This window comes from Rhinolophus hipposideros (genome assembly GCF_964194185.1).
Source record: "Rhinolophus hipposideros genome assembly, chromosome: 25".
Classification (NCBI taxonomy): Eukaryota; Metazoa; Chordata; class Mammalia; order Chiroptera; family Rhinolophidae; genus Rhinolophus; species Rhinolophus hipposideros.
In genome coordinates, this window is record NC_138071.1 from 472,581 (window position 1) to 488,310 (window position 15,730).

Here is a 15,730-nt window from a genome sequence, read left to right on the forward strand (position 1 = left end):
GAGAAAAATAATTCATCAAATAAAATCAATAACCAAGGTAACTGGGAATTCAGAAACAAAATGAAAAACTCCAGAAAATAAACTTAAAAACATGGAAGACTGTGATTTAAATGACAAAGAATTCAAGATTGCAGTTCTGAAAACACTCAGTGAGATACAAGAAAACTCAGGAAAGAAATTCAACGAGCTCAGAAATAAAATTAATGAACAAAAGGAGTACTTTATCAGAGATTTTTAAAAACAGTTTCAAACAAATTCTGGAGCTGAAGAACTCAATAAATGAGATGAACACAGAACTAGTGAGCTCAGAAATAGAGCAGACTAGCTGAAGGAAGAATTGGTGATATTGAAGACAGGAATCTAGAAATGACTCAGGTGGAAGAAGAGAGACAATTGAGAGTAAAAAAAAAAAAAAGAAAAAGAAAAAAAAGAAAGAACTCTACATGAACTGACTCCATAAGCAAGAGCAATATAGGTATGCCAGAAGAGAAGAAGGGAACAGAGAGATTATTCAAACAAATAATTGATGAGAAATCCCCAAACCTATGGAAAGAAGATTTTTGAATCCAAGAAAAAAACAAAACACCTAATTATCCCAATCTAAAAAAAGCCCTTTCTATAAGGCATATTATATTAAAACTGTCAAAAACAACAAAGAAATCTCAAAACAGACAGGGAAAAGAACACGGTTACCTATAAAGGCAACCCTATTAGATTATCATCAGATTTTTCAGCAGAAACCCTACAAGCTAGGAGAGCAGAATCAAATGCTCAAATTATTGAGAAATCATCAGCCAAAAATAATATACCCACCAGTGATCCTTTTGATATAAAGAATGCTTTTCCAGATATACCCCAGTCTAGGGAATTTACCACAAGACCTGCATTACAGGAAATGCTTTAAGGTGCTCTTCCTCCTGAAACAAAGACAAAAGGATACAAAGCTGTAAGACGACTAACAGACAGAGCAGGAAATTGAAACCCTGTTCAGAATAGGTATCGAACACATGTATAATATAGGTTAAAGGTGAAAGAATTAAAAAAACACACACCTGTAATTTGGAAATGAATGCACAGCACAAAAAGGGATAATTTTGTGACAACAAAAAACATAAAAGGGGAGGGGAAAGGAATGAATTTGCACAGGTGAATGGCGATAAGATGCAACCAGAAGAAAAACAACTATTGTACATATGAAACTTTCTTTTGCAAAACCTGATGGTAACTACACAAAAAAATCTAACATAGCAAACATTCAATAGATGATAGCCACTGTCATTTTTATTGTTATTGATGAAATAGTGGTTTTATATGGAAAGGAAGAAAGGAACTGAAAGTGGTGGAGAAACATCTCTTCTAATTCAGTAGCAATTAGGTGAGAGTGGGTATCAGTGCACCTGTGTGCATTACAAATTAAAAGCTCCGTCCCATTTTCCTTACCTATACACCTAGTTGTGTAGAACAAGAAATCAAAATGTATAAGGAGTCCAAAGAACCTAGAAATAACTATCATCAAGTCGCATTAAATGGCATCCATATGAAGTTCCATACATATACAAGCTAAATTATTTGGAGAAAATTGTGCTATTTGCATCTCCAAGCCATAAAAGAGGGCTTTTTTTTCTTTTTAAAAAAATATTCTATGCATTGTATCATTAACATCTAATACTGTGTCCAAAAAGTCTTTTGGTGTACTGGGGTGAGGAGGATAGAAGAAATGATTCAATGCAAGATTAAAACTGCTTTAAAGTCTTGTAATTTATACTAAAAATTTATTAAAATATTGCTCAAAACACTGGTATGTTTTAATATAAAGCATTTTTACTTCATATGGAATAAATATTGCTGGTCTAAGAAGATATGTCGTGTTCCTCATTTATCCCTGGCACACTGCTATATATCTTTGATTTCGGATAGATCAGTATTTTTAGGTCTAGACCAAATAGCAACAACAAGTTTACGAAAATTATCACTGATTCTAATTAAGTTCATACTTATATTATGAAGTCATCACACAAGATGACTGGTCAAGTCGATTTTTTTAATTAATTAAAATGGTCTTTATCATAACATTAAAAAAACCTAGTGCTTACACTACAGTTTTCAATTTCAAATCACTTTTAATCTAAGTAACAATATTTCCTAATAACGTAAATGTGAATTACTTTATCCACAAAGCAGCTGCTCCAAAACAATTACTACTTAAATTTAATTGTTTCATACTTTATGCATTGCAACTAGTGATTAGAGACGATGCTAAAAAGAATGAGGTATTTGTACTTTCCCTTGCTTGTCCTGAACCTGCTTGTTTATAGGCCAATTTTTCTGACTTTACACTCTAGTTGTGACATGCATAGCCAAATTCCTTCTTTGTTCATCAGACGTTTTTTATAATTTCAATTTGCGATAAATGTTCAATCTGTCTATATATTTCTAATGAAAAAAATCAATGAAAGATTTAATATGTCATTATGAAAATGACTCAATCCACAAAAAGCCATTATTTTGTGATACCAGCTGTTTTCCTTCAAACCTGACTGAGTTTTTTTCTCCCTCATCTTGACACTACTCTTTAACTACAAATGTGAGACATTTTTACTTTTACTGACTCCATAAGTCTTTAGTAATAATTAACTTAATGTGGATTTTAAAATAAAATTGTAAAAAAAAATGTAGTAATTTACAATCAAGTTACTCCAATTTTTCCATAGGACTCTAAATTCATTCAATCAAAAATATTTTTAAAATATCTAATATGGGCAAGGTCCTCTTGTGGGTAACTGTGTACCAGAAATACCAAGATGTGTGTAAGCCTCTGCCTGAAAGAGATGCCAGTCTAGTAGTCTCCAATAGATGTTCACAGATGTAACTCCTTTGAACATTTACTCTCAAATACACCTCATCACATTCCTAAAATTAAGCCATTTTCTTCTGACATACATAATATTCACTATCACATCACCTGTGGAAAAGTAATGTAGAACATTACTTTGAAAGAGACTAAGCTCAAATGTGAAAGAATACATATAAAAAGGCAATACCCAGAACAGCAAATGTATTTAAGCCAAAATTTACAAACAAAATACAGTCACAAATAGATTCCAATGAAAATTTTACTAAAAAAAAAATTCTACCCACGAATGCACTAAATATAAATTCATTTTAATTAACAATGTAATGTTTTAAAAGCATAGAACTTATGAAATAGTGGTCATAAAAATGGTCTTCTGAAAAGTCTTTTCTGTAGACTTCTGTATTTATTAAGAGCAAGACAAACTTGCTCTTAGACCAAGAATTCCAGGGAAAAAAGAGTTGAGCAAGAGCAAACTAAAGCAAAATTTTGAATAAAAGAATAGTGTAACTGAAAAGTTACGGGAAGAGAAAGAACTTGGCTCCTTAATTTATCACGTAACAGTGTACATTTTTTAAACATGTTTTTAACGAGTAGTGCTTTTATGGCTTTAGCAAGGTATCATGTGAGGAAACAAATTAAGCCAACAGTATGTTGAAAAATATTTCCATGTTATCTATTTCATTTTAGTGGAATGGTAGGGTTTTGCCCTAAAATAACTGCTATCACGCCAAGTAACTCCTTCCTAAACATATACATACTCATATATAAATTGAAAACCATGATAAATTTAGCCTCATTAACTGTCAGATCTATTTTTTAATCTTTAGGTAAAAGTAACCAATTTATTTTTCCCATAATATTCCCTTTCTACACTATCAGTGACATTACTGTTTTAAAATTGGCAGTTTTAACTTAGGATGCCATCTCCTATGAGTCATTTACAGTTTTTTATTTGTTTGGGTAGGAGAATTCATCAAAGTGGACATTCTGTAACTCTTTGGTTAATAAATTGGCTCCAGTCACATTTTCAGCCGAGACGGTTTTTGGTTGTATTTTCATATAAAATATGTGTCAAAATATTATCTTTGAGGCTGCAAAAGTGTCTGCTACTTTTTGAATATGATTTTTAGCACCATCTTAATATTTTATAAAGAATGCAGAATGTTTGGTTTCCTCAGGGTACAGAGATATGCTTTAGTTAAAGCTAATTGGCTCAGAAATTTAAAAGATTTTATTTAAAATAACTGTGTTTTGTAGCTATAAGCTCATAATTTTAACATTTAGTTTTTCTGTTACACTATTTCTGAATAGTAATGAAACATTATATTCCATTTGGATGATGTTGATATTCAATATGTAACCAAATACTGGAACTTTTCAAATCAACCTGCTACCAACATGAACTCGAATGCATGGGCATTTTTTATGACTATCATTTTTAATATACTATATATTCAGTAACCGTTACTTGCACATTACATGAAAAATTAATTCTTAACAAACTTTTATTCAAAGCATTAGGAAAATCATATTCAAAACACAGAAATAATCAGACTATAACAATGCTGCATAGATAGTGGTATACAAGTTCCCTGACACTTAGTGACTTTCTCCTAACTAAAATTTTAATTTTCAAGTCACCAGTAGGAAATGGTAGAGGCAGTATTTTGTCTCTTTGAGGCTGAAAAAATGGCTTTGATGGTGAGAAGTGACACCATTTTAACAACAAAGATTAGATTATCCCCAATTCAATTATATTCCTTTTTTGTTATTTCCCAGAGATGAAAATTTAGAATGTAAGGAGTACTAGATGGAAATAGGAGGTAAATTACCTATTATCCTGGTCAGTGCCTGCTTTAATCAGACAAAACACTCAATTAAATTTTAAAAATTACAGCCATACCATTATGCTTAACTGAAACTGTCAACATGAATACTGTTTTACATAATACATTACATGTATACAAGAAAAAAAATGACCTGTTTCCTATCCTTTGACTTTGTTTAAAAAAATGTTATCACTAATGGGGATTTGAAAAATAATTTTCATGTTAGAACATTAACTTTATAGAGATCAAAATCATTTTGGAGAAAATAGCCTAAATCAACAAGAAATTACTAACTTTCTTTTATAAGGTTACTTTTCAAAAGGGAAGACAATTTATTTGGAAGAAATGTGTAGCTGAAAACACTATTGATTAAGAAAGTATGGTTATCCTGAGAAAGAATTAGAATTGCCAGAACTTTCAGAAGGCTTTAACAATGCATGAAAGAGCAACGTGTAAGTTCTAGCTTCTTAAGTTACTACCTACATAAAAAATGTTTTGATCTAAACAATGCTTTGAGCTTCTCTACTATACTGGTATGTAACAGGTCACAACCAAGACATCTGAAAGTGATGGACTATGAGCAAATTTTGCATTCATTTCAGGCAGACTTCTTTCTTTTTCCGTTCCTAAGAAAGAGTTTTCAAATGGTCTTGGACTCAAACTTACTGTTCACAAAAATATTCTTCTGTAAGCAAATTCATACTTTTCTTATAACAGTAAACAAATTGTCTGGTCTATATCCTTTAATCTATGCCTAGAAAATAAGGCATTAGTAATTTTTCATTGGCTACTGCAGAGCAGACAAGTGTTTTCTTTCTGATCAGAGATATATGCAAACATTCCTCAAAGTGCATTGTTCTTTTTACAATCTAGAGTTACGCAATCTAAAAGTTACGCATTTACAGAGTCAGAATTTATAACTATCTTCATTCTTTTAGTATAAAATAATGCTTATTCCCAACACCTTACATATACCATTAACACTTGAGAAAAGACAAAGTGGGAGCAGCTACAGAAGTAGCAAGATATTTTTCACAACTAAAAAAAATACAAAAAAGGGCAAGTTAGTATGAACTCTCAATAATATTCCACTTTGGGTTCCAAATTAAGATTTGACAAGTTTGAAGCCTTGTCCTGTGTCCAGCACAGTTGGTAGAAACCAACTCATTTTTAACCTTTTCAAGCACCTAAAACAACTTTTGCAGATCCACAAAAGGTTCAGACCACACAACCAATTTGCCAAATGCACTAGTGGGCACGTAATACGAGGAAAGTGCAACGTCCAGTGCTTGGCCACGTCGCTTCCCGTCGGCAAGTGCAGCGTGTAGTCGCTCCACTGCTTTGACACACCATACACTGCTTTCACGGTGCGTCCCTTCTCAGTCCAGCAGACGTTACTACTGGAGTTGCAGTTATACTCTACCCAGTCTTTTGTAAAATCACCCAGCTGTGGGGGGTCAGCTTCTTCGATATCTATTGACTTTGTCATCTCTGCTCCTTGCACTGCAATGTACTGGTCATTGATTTTTCTAACTTCTTTCACCCAAGGGGTTGAATTCTCACTATCTAATACAATAATAAGTCGGGAACAGAAGGACCCATTTTTTTCTCTCCACCATTCCAAAAGTGTGTCAAAACGTAGTATGTCTCCACCTGTGAACGAAAGAAAAGTCAATAGAGTAATAATTTCTGAAGCCTCTCATTAAGAATACTCTTGTTGTAAGTGTATTTTCTTTAAATTCTTGGAATTAAGTATGTGGTCTATATCTATTCAGAAAAATTTTAAAAAACAAACTTCAACTTCAGATAAAAATAAACAAAAAACCAATCATAGTTGTTACATAAAAAAGAGATATGCTAAAGTAAATCAAGAAAATTGTTTTATAAAGTTGAACTTGGTGAAAAAATAAAATTATAAAGAAAAGTTAATATTCTACATCAAAAGCAGCAAATAGGGCTTGTGGGCCAAATCCAGCCTGCTACCTATTTTGGTACAGACTGAGAGATAATTGACTTTCCATTTATACATGGTTGAAAAAAAATCAAAAGAGCAATATTTTGTGACATGGGAAATTACTGGAAATTTAAATGTCATATAATTGTATCCATAAATAACATTTATTTACGTTCTGTCTGTGGTTGCTTTTCAACTACAGTAGCAAAGCTGAGTAGTTGCAACAGGGACCTTATGACACTCAAAAGCCAAAAATATCTGGGCCTTTACAGAAAAAGTTTGCCAACCCTATTCTACACCACTGATAAAATAATTTTACCTTGTTCTCATATGTAGGTAGCTACTAAATGAATAAGAAACTTCCTCCCTGTACTAAAAATGAGTTTAGAATGAATTTATTTTTAAATCAGTTTTATAACTAAAAAACAACAAAGGATTAAAAGTAGTTTTCACAGAAAGGTCTAAAGTAAATAAATTTGACCTAGAAACCAGTCTTATAGCTAATAGGCTAGTTTTGCATTAAGTTTGATTTTGAAATATGTTACATTAAAATATCTTGACTATTTAATTTTTGGCACCCTCTTAAATTTCGTGCCTGAGGCAATTGCCATCCTCACCTCACCCTAGTCCTGGCTCTGTCTCAATGGTACACTGATACTGTCATTCCAATTCTAGATATCTGTTCTAAGGAAAGTGCGGAAATGAGGGCAAAAAATTACATAAAAAGATCTTCTTCCCTCTGTTATCTAAGCTAGTATAAATCTAAAACAACTAGGGGGAGTAGAGATAAGTTATGGTAAAATCTTAGGAGAGAACTTTATAATAAAATGATATTTATATTTTCCAAAATTTCTACATTGAGCATATGTTACTCTTATAATTACAAAAAATTTTTAACTTGCTACAATTTACTGGCACAGTATCCAAAACCTAACTTCCCAATATACATTTCTACCAAGAGCATCAACTATCCTCTTTGCTAAACTATCAAAATGACCATACCAGAGTCAGAAAGAATCCTTCAAAATCTGGACTCTATTAGTCGTATGACATCTTAAGTCAGGGTGTATCACATTCTTTATAATTTTCTTTTATTCATCAGCCTGCTACATTTTAGATGCTGACAATAAAAAAACTTGTTTCATGAATTGGTCTTATACAGCATATCATCTCAAAGGCACTATTTTAATACATGGTCTCCACATATAATACTGTGTTCCTTCACATATACTTCCTGAAGATGCCTTTTCAAAAATGGTCAAATGTTAACTTTTTTATTATTGCCAGTTCTATTATATTTCTCTAAAGATCAGAGGATGACATAAATTACAAGAGCTATTTTACAAATTCTGTCTACCATAAAACATCACTGTCTAACTTGCTTTATATAACTATTTCAGCAAATATTCTTCAGCATGTTCTATATACATGTTCTCTTATACATATGCTCTTTAGATATCAAGAGACTTAAACCCTTTTAAACCGACTATGTCTTTCCTCTTGTTTTGTTTTGCTCTGTTCTATGAATTGGTTCTTGGCTTTTGGCCAGATACAAAGTACTTACATTTATCTCAAATAACAGTCACCTGATGCAGTCCAAGTACTTGAAATTGCTTTTTAAAGACTTGGTATATGATAAAGTGCTTTATAGATTATCTACATTTTTTTCATTTGTCCTCTCTTGTCATTACCATCATTGTTTTTCACCCTCAAGAAAAAGGCATAAATATCAGGTTCCATATTACGGGATAAAGGGCAAATATAGATTCTCTTTTTCACAGTGATATTTAGTTCTGAACCTGCTTTTAACTTGCTAACTCAAGTAAAAACCAGTCATGATGTTTCCTGTTTTAGAGGTTTTTAGAAAGATAGCTATTAAAAAATTCTCAAAGCTTAGAGTTCTTTGTCACTTGCTTTGGAATGAATTAAAGCATTTTCTTCAGAGCAAGGGTGTTCAATACTATTTCTGAGGCAGCGTTAACCTTTGAGGTCGGTGTCTGGGTCAGACTAGGGCAGAAACGGACTGAAAAGAAGCTCAGCCTCTGGGCCTGGTTCAACCTGATTACCAACAAGTGTTTCAGGCCGTGAGAGTATGAATATAGCTGCTGAATTATGGGAGAGCTGTGGTAAGCTATGCTCTCTCCATTGTTGTTTTCTGCTTTTTACAATAAAGTCTCTGACAGAGTTACACATACAGGAACAAATCTTGTTGGCCGATAGAGAATTCCATAATGGTCGATTTACTGGTGACATGAAAAAAAATGTAAAGATACCGTTCTAGAATGTAACTGCTAAACATTTACCTAAAATATGACCCTACTTTAAAGTTTTTAAGTCTTCACAAATTATTCCTGATAGCGAATGAAAATTTAGGAAGACTGATATATATGCATTTATCGTGGTGACTACTTTTCCTAGGACAAAAAAACGGTAATATAAATATTAGTAAACAGTACATCTAGAATTTATTTCCAAAGCCATATTTTATAAAATACTTGAAATAAATTTTTAGATTTAAAATACATGCAAACTTTTTCAAAAATGTGTATATTAATAAATCCCTCATGTAAACAACACAAGCTTACTTTTAAAATTACTTTCTTGTAATACCTAAAAATAACTAAAGATTTATGCATGACAACCAAAATTATGCCTTCCCCCCATTTCATGTGGGGAGAGTTTATTATTATAAGCATTTCAGTAAATTTTCAATAATGAATCTCTGCTTTTAGGTATGAAAGTCTATGTCTGCAAAGATTTTTTGACCAAAACTTTTTCTCTTTTTGTGGTCTGAAGTACACAAACTGCTACATTTACCTGGAATTGAAGTAGCCATAAAAGTTAAAAAGTTGTTTTCTATATCAAGTTATTAAAAAGTTAAGGTCAAGTAATTTTATAAATTATATTCAAGTAGTTTAATATTGACAATTTTCTTCTATATTCTAGTATTTTGAAAATGGGTGAACTATGCTAACAAAAATATGTACTTCACCAGAATATGCCATTTCTCTACCTTCATGTTTTTTGTCTTTGGTGGCGACATGGTACATAAAGAAAATCAGGCAGATCTGAACTTCCATCATGGCTTCCTCACTTCTTGGTAGTATGACCAATAGATAAGTTATGTAACCACTTTCAGCTTTCATTTCATCCTTTGAAAACTGCAGATGATAGAGGTGATAGTATTTACCCTCAAAGGATTTCAAGTGAATATTAAATTTAATGTGTAGAAAGTACCAAGCACAGTAGCTGTGCTTCAAACGTGCCCAATGTTAGTTTGCCATTACTACCAGATAGCCACTGATTATTCAGTATTTATTTCCAAAAGCAAAAAATTACAAAAACGTTTTTCTTTCTGATAAAACCTGGTTATAAATTTGGCATGAAATTACTGAGCCCATGATGGTTTAAAATCATTTCTGCTTTAATTTCGTGTTTGTTGCCTTCCTTCTGTATTGGCAGTTCTGCCTCTGTCTTTCTGTAATCCTTTTATTTATAACCTAAATGAATTATTTCTAATCTAAAACAAGAAAATTATCTTTTTAATCATGATTCATTCAATGATTTCATCCATCTATCAATTATTTAAGCATCCCCTACGAAGTGCCAGGCTCTGTTTTAAATGATAAGCAAATAAATCATAAAACAAAGCCCTTGACTTTACAGGATGCCTATTGTAGTTGGCAAGACCAACAAACAAATTTACATGTACAGTACTACAGAGATCTCATTTCTCTCTGGGCAGGGAGATTTAATACAACCCCCTCACTTTATAGATGAGAGAACCAAAGCCAGAGAGGTTAAATAACTTGCCTAAAATAACACTATTGGGGCACATGAGGCCCAAAGCCAAGGTCTCCTGACCCAGGTGCTTCTCCCATCATATCACACTGCCTGCTGTTTAAAATTTTGGTGAGCTTTCTAACATAAATAAAACTGTACCTGTGAAGGACTATTAAAATTAGCATCCATAATATTTAAAGACTTAAAAGTACTAGTCAAGTATGTTCATTAGCTTTTGAAAAATGTTACTATATTTAATAATTCCAAAAATACTTTAAAGGAAGCAGATTATAAGTCTCAGATCAAACAGATTTTTTTCTTTCAATAAATGTATGACATAATTCTCAAAACCTTTGGAGATTACTAAACAGGTATGCTAGAGAAAATAAAGAGTCATATGTATACTTGGTAAACTGAAAAGTGGAAAATTGAGAATTCTGGAAATTTAACATTTCAGTGTGAAGGACAGATTGCCACAATAGGTATATTTTCACAATTGTGAAATTGCCAGAGGTGACTTTACCTGCAAGAGCCCACTCTCCTGTACCATGGGTGTGCCCACTGTAATACAAAACATATGTATCGTGTCTGGGTCCATCCATAGTCCGAAGTTCAAGGAAAGCTTTCAGTTTGGAATGGAGAGTATCAAAAGATAGTCCACTTGTGGAGTAGTCACAGCCATAGGTCTCAATCATATGATATGCAAAAAATCTTTGAATAGCATTGAGCATGCCAGTAGACCTCAAATTTAACTCCTGTACATGTTCTGGTGGAAGAAGTGTTGGCTGACCATCAGGGCTGAAGGAGAAAAAAAGATGATTTTGGTTTTTAAGAAGTATTCATGCTATGTCACACTTTAATCCTTTATTTATAATTAATTACCTAAAAATCATAATAGTTGCTAAATGGCAGGATTTAAAAAAAATAATATTTTCTAAAATTCCTTTAGTGCTAAGAACTAAACTTTCAAAAATCAGAGCCTAGTTTCCAGAAATTATATTTCTTGTAAATAAATCAATCACCAAACTGAGAGCTGGGAGAATAGTACCTCCAAATGTAGAGAGCACTACACTCTTCATTCTTTATTCATATCGTTTCACCAAATAATATGTACTGACCAAGACATTTTAAAAGCAAAATTATACTAACTTCACCCCAAAAGTGTATCATAAAAAATTAATAAAATATGGAAGCAATATTTTAAATTATACACTTAATTTTATATTGAAAGAACTATCTTTATAAAAACGGGATGTTTTCTTTATAAAGTTGTGTTCCAGTTTTACTAAAGTACATAAATTATAAAAGAAATGACCTGAGTAAATGGCACTTAAAAACAATTATTAAAACCTAGGTCCATTCCATGTACTACTGAATACTAATTGAAGACTTAGATCGGATCCTGGAAGAAATGTAAAATGGTACTCTAGTAAAGACGACAAACCACGTCCTACAACTAGCAGAATCAAAATACTATCGATATTGAAAGGGGAAAAAAATCATCACTCCTATCCAGGAAAGGAATTTTGAAAACTTTACCTTTTGCTTCATGTGTTATCTATCAATAGTATTTCAATAACACTTTGTTTTCATTAAAAGAATAAAAATTTTGTTCCATATTTGTAACATTTAATAATCACAAAAAGTACAATAAGAAATGTATAAGCAAAAATCATAATGGAATAACAATCTAACTGCAGATTACTTTTTCCACATATTCTTTCTGTAGAGTTGTCACATCTTACTTTCTGGGACCCTTCTAAATCTATTTCTCTTACTTCTCATGAGAATCTTCAGCTTTTTATTAAGACTTTAATATGGAGGAAAATATTTAATACAAATAGTCTATTTGGGGGTTTTATGTCAAATATTTGAAATCAGATAAAAACTTTTTCATTTCAAGTCTCCCCCACCCCAAGGAAAGCATGCTGAATACTTGGTCATCAGAATTCATTAATGGCAAATAACTCATTTTTTTCTATTTCAAAGGTACTTAACTATATAAAACAAAAATTTAAATGTGGCAATATTTACAGATTCAGATAGATCTGCCACATACTGGGAGTCAAGAATTATCTTGGAATAAAATTGCAATCAAATATATATTTGCATTGCCAATCTTCTGAATTCCTGATATTTGTATAACATTTTCCAGTAGGTAGTGTTTTTATATTCATATTCTCATTAGCTCTTCCTACCATTTCTCTGAGATGGCAGACTAGGTATTGTCATTTGCATTTTATTTTAGTTATTTCTATTTTTTTTAAGGAGGGCGCAGCTCACATGCAGGAATGGTGCATGCAGGGATCGAACCGGCAACCTGAGTGTTATTAACACCATGCCCTAACCAACTGAGCTAATTGGCCATGCCTGTCATTTGCATTTTAGATAAAGATACTGAAGTTCAGAGAGGTTATGATTTGCCTAAAGTAACACAGAAGTAGAATGTAGGACTCAGGTCCAGTGTACATTCTATTATACACGCGTATCACCACAGTGTTTCACGGAATGTTTTCTTAAACAAGATATCCCTTTCTAAAGAAAGGGTAGGCTGTTTCCTTAGAAAATTCATTTTCTGATTTCTAGCTAAAATACAAACTAATCACATTTATAAAAAATATATATATATTTAAATTGAACCCTGAAGATTGTATTATTATTCAGAGTAAAGGGCTTTTAAACATTTGGATTAACAAAAAAAAAATGCAACAGTATTATTTCAAAAATATAATTTTGAAAAACTGAGCTATCACATTTTATAATCATATAAATATTAAGAAAATGCTGAATCAAGAAAATATTACTAATTACTATATACTAGATTACTGTACCTGCAGAAGTTGGTGGGAATCACAATAGCATATCCAACAGATGTTCCTCCTAAACAGTTACCCAATTCATGGAAGAGCCCATGAGCCATGGATTCCAATGGCAAAACAATCAGAAACATGCTCAAGAAGATTCCATTTGTTGGCTAAAAGAAATTTAAAGCATCCTGTTTACACAGTGTATGTCACTGCATTTAAGTGTGTGCATCAGTGTATATATTTACATACATGCATATTTACTTACATTTTTGGCCCTAATTCCAAAAAGAACAAAAACGACAACCTAAAAGCAATTATAAGTTGAAGCAAACAAGAATATATGGATGAGCAATGATCTCTAAGTTTCTTGGAAGTTGTCGTAAAACAAATACAGTGCATATTTTTAAAATTTTTCAGATAACACCCCACTGAAACTAAAAAACAAAACAAAAATATAACCACTCTTGATATGGCTGAGAAAAAGCCAGAAAAGAAATCCTTTCCTGTTAAAATCCATTCCCTAAATCATTTTTCAAATAACATACTCATTTACTTTATCAGAAAAGATATTTTAAAAAGCGTTTTCCCTTTGAAAAGTCCAGAAGAGAATAAAATCTTAGAGAAAATTTAAGATTCTAAAGCTATCAAAATAAATTCTATTTATTTAAAGCTTATAATACAGTTTTCCTTTGACAAGGTTTAGACTCTCCACAGACTAAATTAAAAAAAAAAAGTAAAAGGCATTTAAGTATCATAAACACAGAATGGAAAATGGAAGGCAGAAGAAATATTAAAAGGAGATAAGATTAGGTAGTAATTGCAATAAACAGAAAAAATTGAAGGACTCTTGGGGGCTGGCCCGGTGGCTCAGGCGATTGGAGCTCCGTGCTTCTAATTCCAAAGGCCGCAGATTCGATTCCCACATGGGCCAGTGGGCTCTCAACCACAAGGTGGCCAGTTCTATTTCTCGAGTCCTGCAAGGGATGGTGGGCAGCGCGTCCGCTGCAACTAACAAAGGCAACTGGACCTGGAGCTGAGCTGCGCCCTCCACAACTAAGATTGAAAGGACAACAACTTGACTTGGAAAAAAGCCCTGAAAGTACACACCTATTCCCCAATAAAGTCCTGTTCCCCTTCCTCAATAAAAAAAAAAAAAAAAAAAAATCTTAAAAAAACAAAAAAATTAAAGGACCCATTTAAATGAAAAGAAAATGGAAGGATGATAGTTACTCAGTCCTGATCTATGTCTTTACCACACTGATACTACTGTACATTCAGTGTTGCTGCTGCACAATCTGCACAGTCATGGGCCTAAGTGCATGAATACACATTTTTCTAATACTACAAAGTAGTTCATTTGATCAGAATTTAATAAAAAACAAAGTTGACACCATAACAGAAAAATGGATATAATGCCCTATTTTGATACATTCTATTATCAATTACATAAATAATAGAATACATACCCAATTTAGAAACATCAGAAAATACAAATAAGTGAAAAAGATATGTGAATAAAATCATTCCAAGTACCATCATCCATGCACAGGTATTAACTTTGTAAAATGTTTCCAGAGTTCATGTACTATATGTTCACAAATATATATTTATATATTTTTTACCAAAATGGGAAGATATATATGTTCTGGAAACTTTTTAATATATTGTAAGCCTATCAACATAACTCTAAAAATCATTTGTGAACACCAAATAGCGGTCCTATCCTGCATATAAAATTTTAATTAGCTGATTACCTATTATTGGTCTTTAGAGTCCTCTTAGTTTTCCATTATGATAAACAAAACCAAAACACGTATTTAATTTTCTGATTAATTAGGTTATACACCCTTGATCATTTGGTGGTGTTAAATATTTTGCCCAATTTTCCATGGGCTACCTTTTAATTATTTACAGCTCTGTTTTGCTCTCAACATATTTTAGATAGAATCTTTTGTTGGTTACAGATTGAAGGTTTGTAGCAACTTCCATTTGAGCTAGTCTGTTGGCACCATTTCTCCAATAGCATCTGCTCACTTCATATGTCTGTGTCACAATTAGGTAATTCTCGCAATATTTCAAGCTTTTTCATTATTATTATGTTTGTTATAGTGATCTGTGATCAGTTGTCTTTGAGGTTACTATTGTAATTGTTTTGGGGTACCACCAAACCATGCCCATATAAGACGATGAACCTAAGCAATGTTTCGTGTGTTCTGTCTGACTTGCCCTCTCTTCCTCTTCTAGGGCCTCCTATTCTCTCAGACACAATACTGAAATGAGGCCAATTAATAACCCTACAATGGCTTCTAGGTATTCAAGTAAAAGGAAGAGTTGTGTGTCTGTCTCATTTTAAATCAAAAGTTAGAAATGATTAAGCTTAGTGAGGAAGGCATGTTGAAAGCTCAGAGAGGCCAAAGCTGGACATCCTGTACCAAACAGCCACGATGTGGATGCAAAAAAGTTCTTAAAAGAAAAAAAAAAGTTTTTAAATTAAAGTTTATTG

General features: G+C 32.3%; 1 protein-coding gene across 1 annotated transcript in view; it reads right to left on the bottom strand.

The window, feature by feature from the left end:
- Nucleotides 1–3,035: 3,035 nt before the first annotated feature.
- TMEM168 (transmembrane protein 168) overlaps nucleotides 3,036–15,730 on the bottom strand; it is a 46,801-nt gene continuing 34,106 nt past the window's right edge. The window contains exons 3-5 of the mRNA XM_081038116.1: nucleotides 13,252–13,394; nucleotides 10,944–11,218; nucleotides 3,036–6,336 (exon numbers count right to left, since the gene is read on the bottom strand). Coding sequence (XP_080894242.1) covers nucleotides 5,789–6,336; nucleotides 10,944–11,218; nucleotides 13,252–13,394 — 966 coding nt within the window. The 3' untranslated portion in view covers nucleotides 3,036–5,788. The remainder of the gene's footprint in view (nucleotides 6,337–10,943; nucleotides 11,219–13,251; nucleotides 13,395–15,730) is intronic.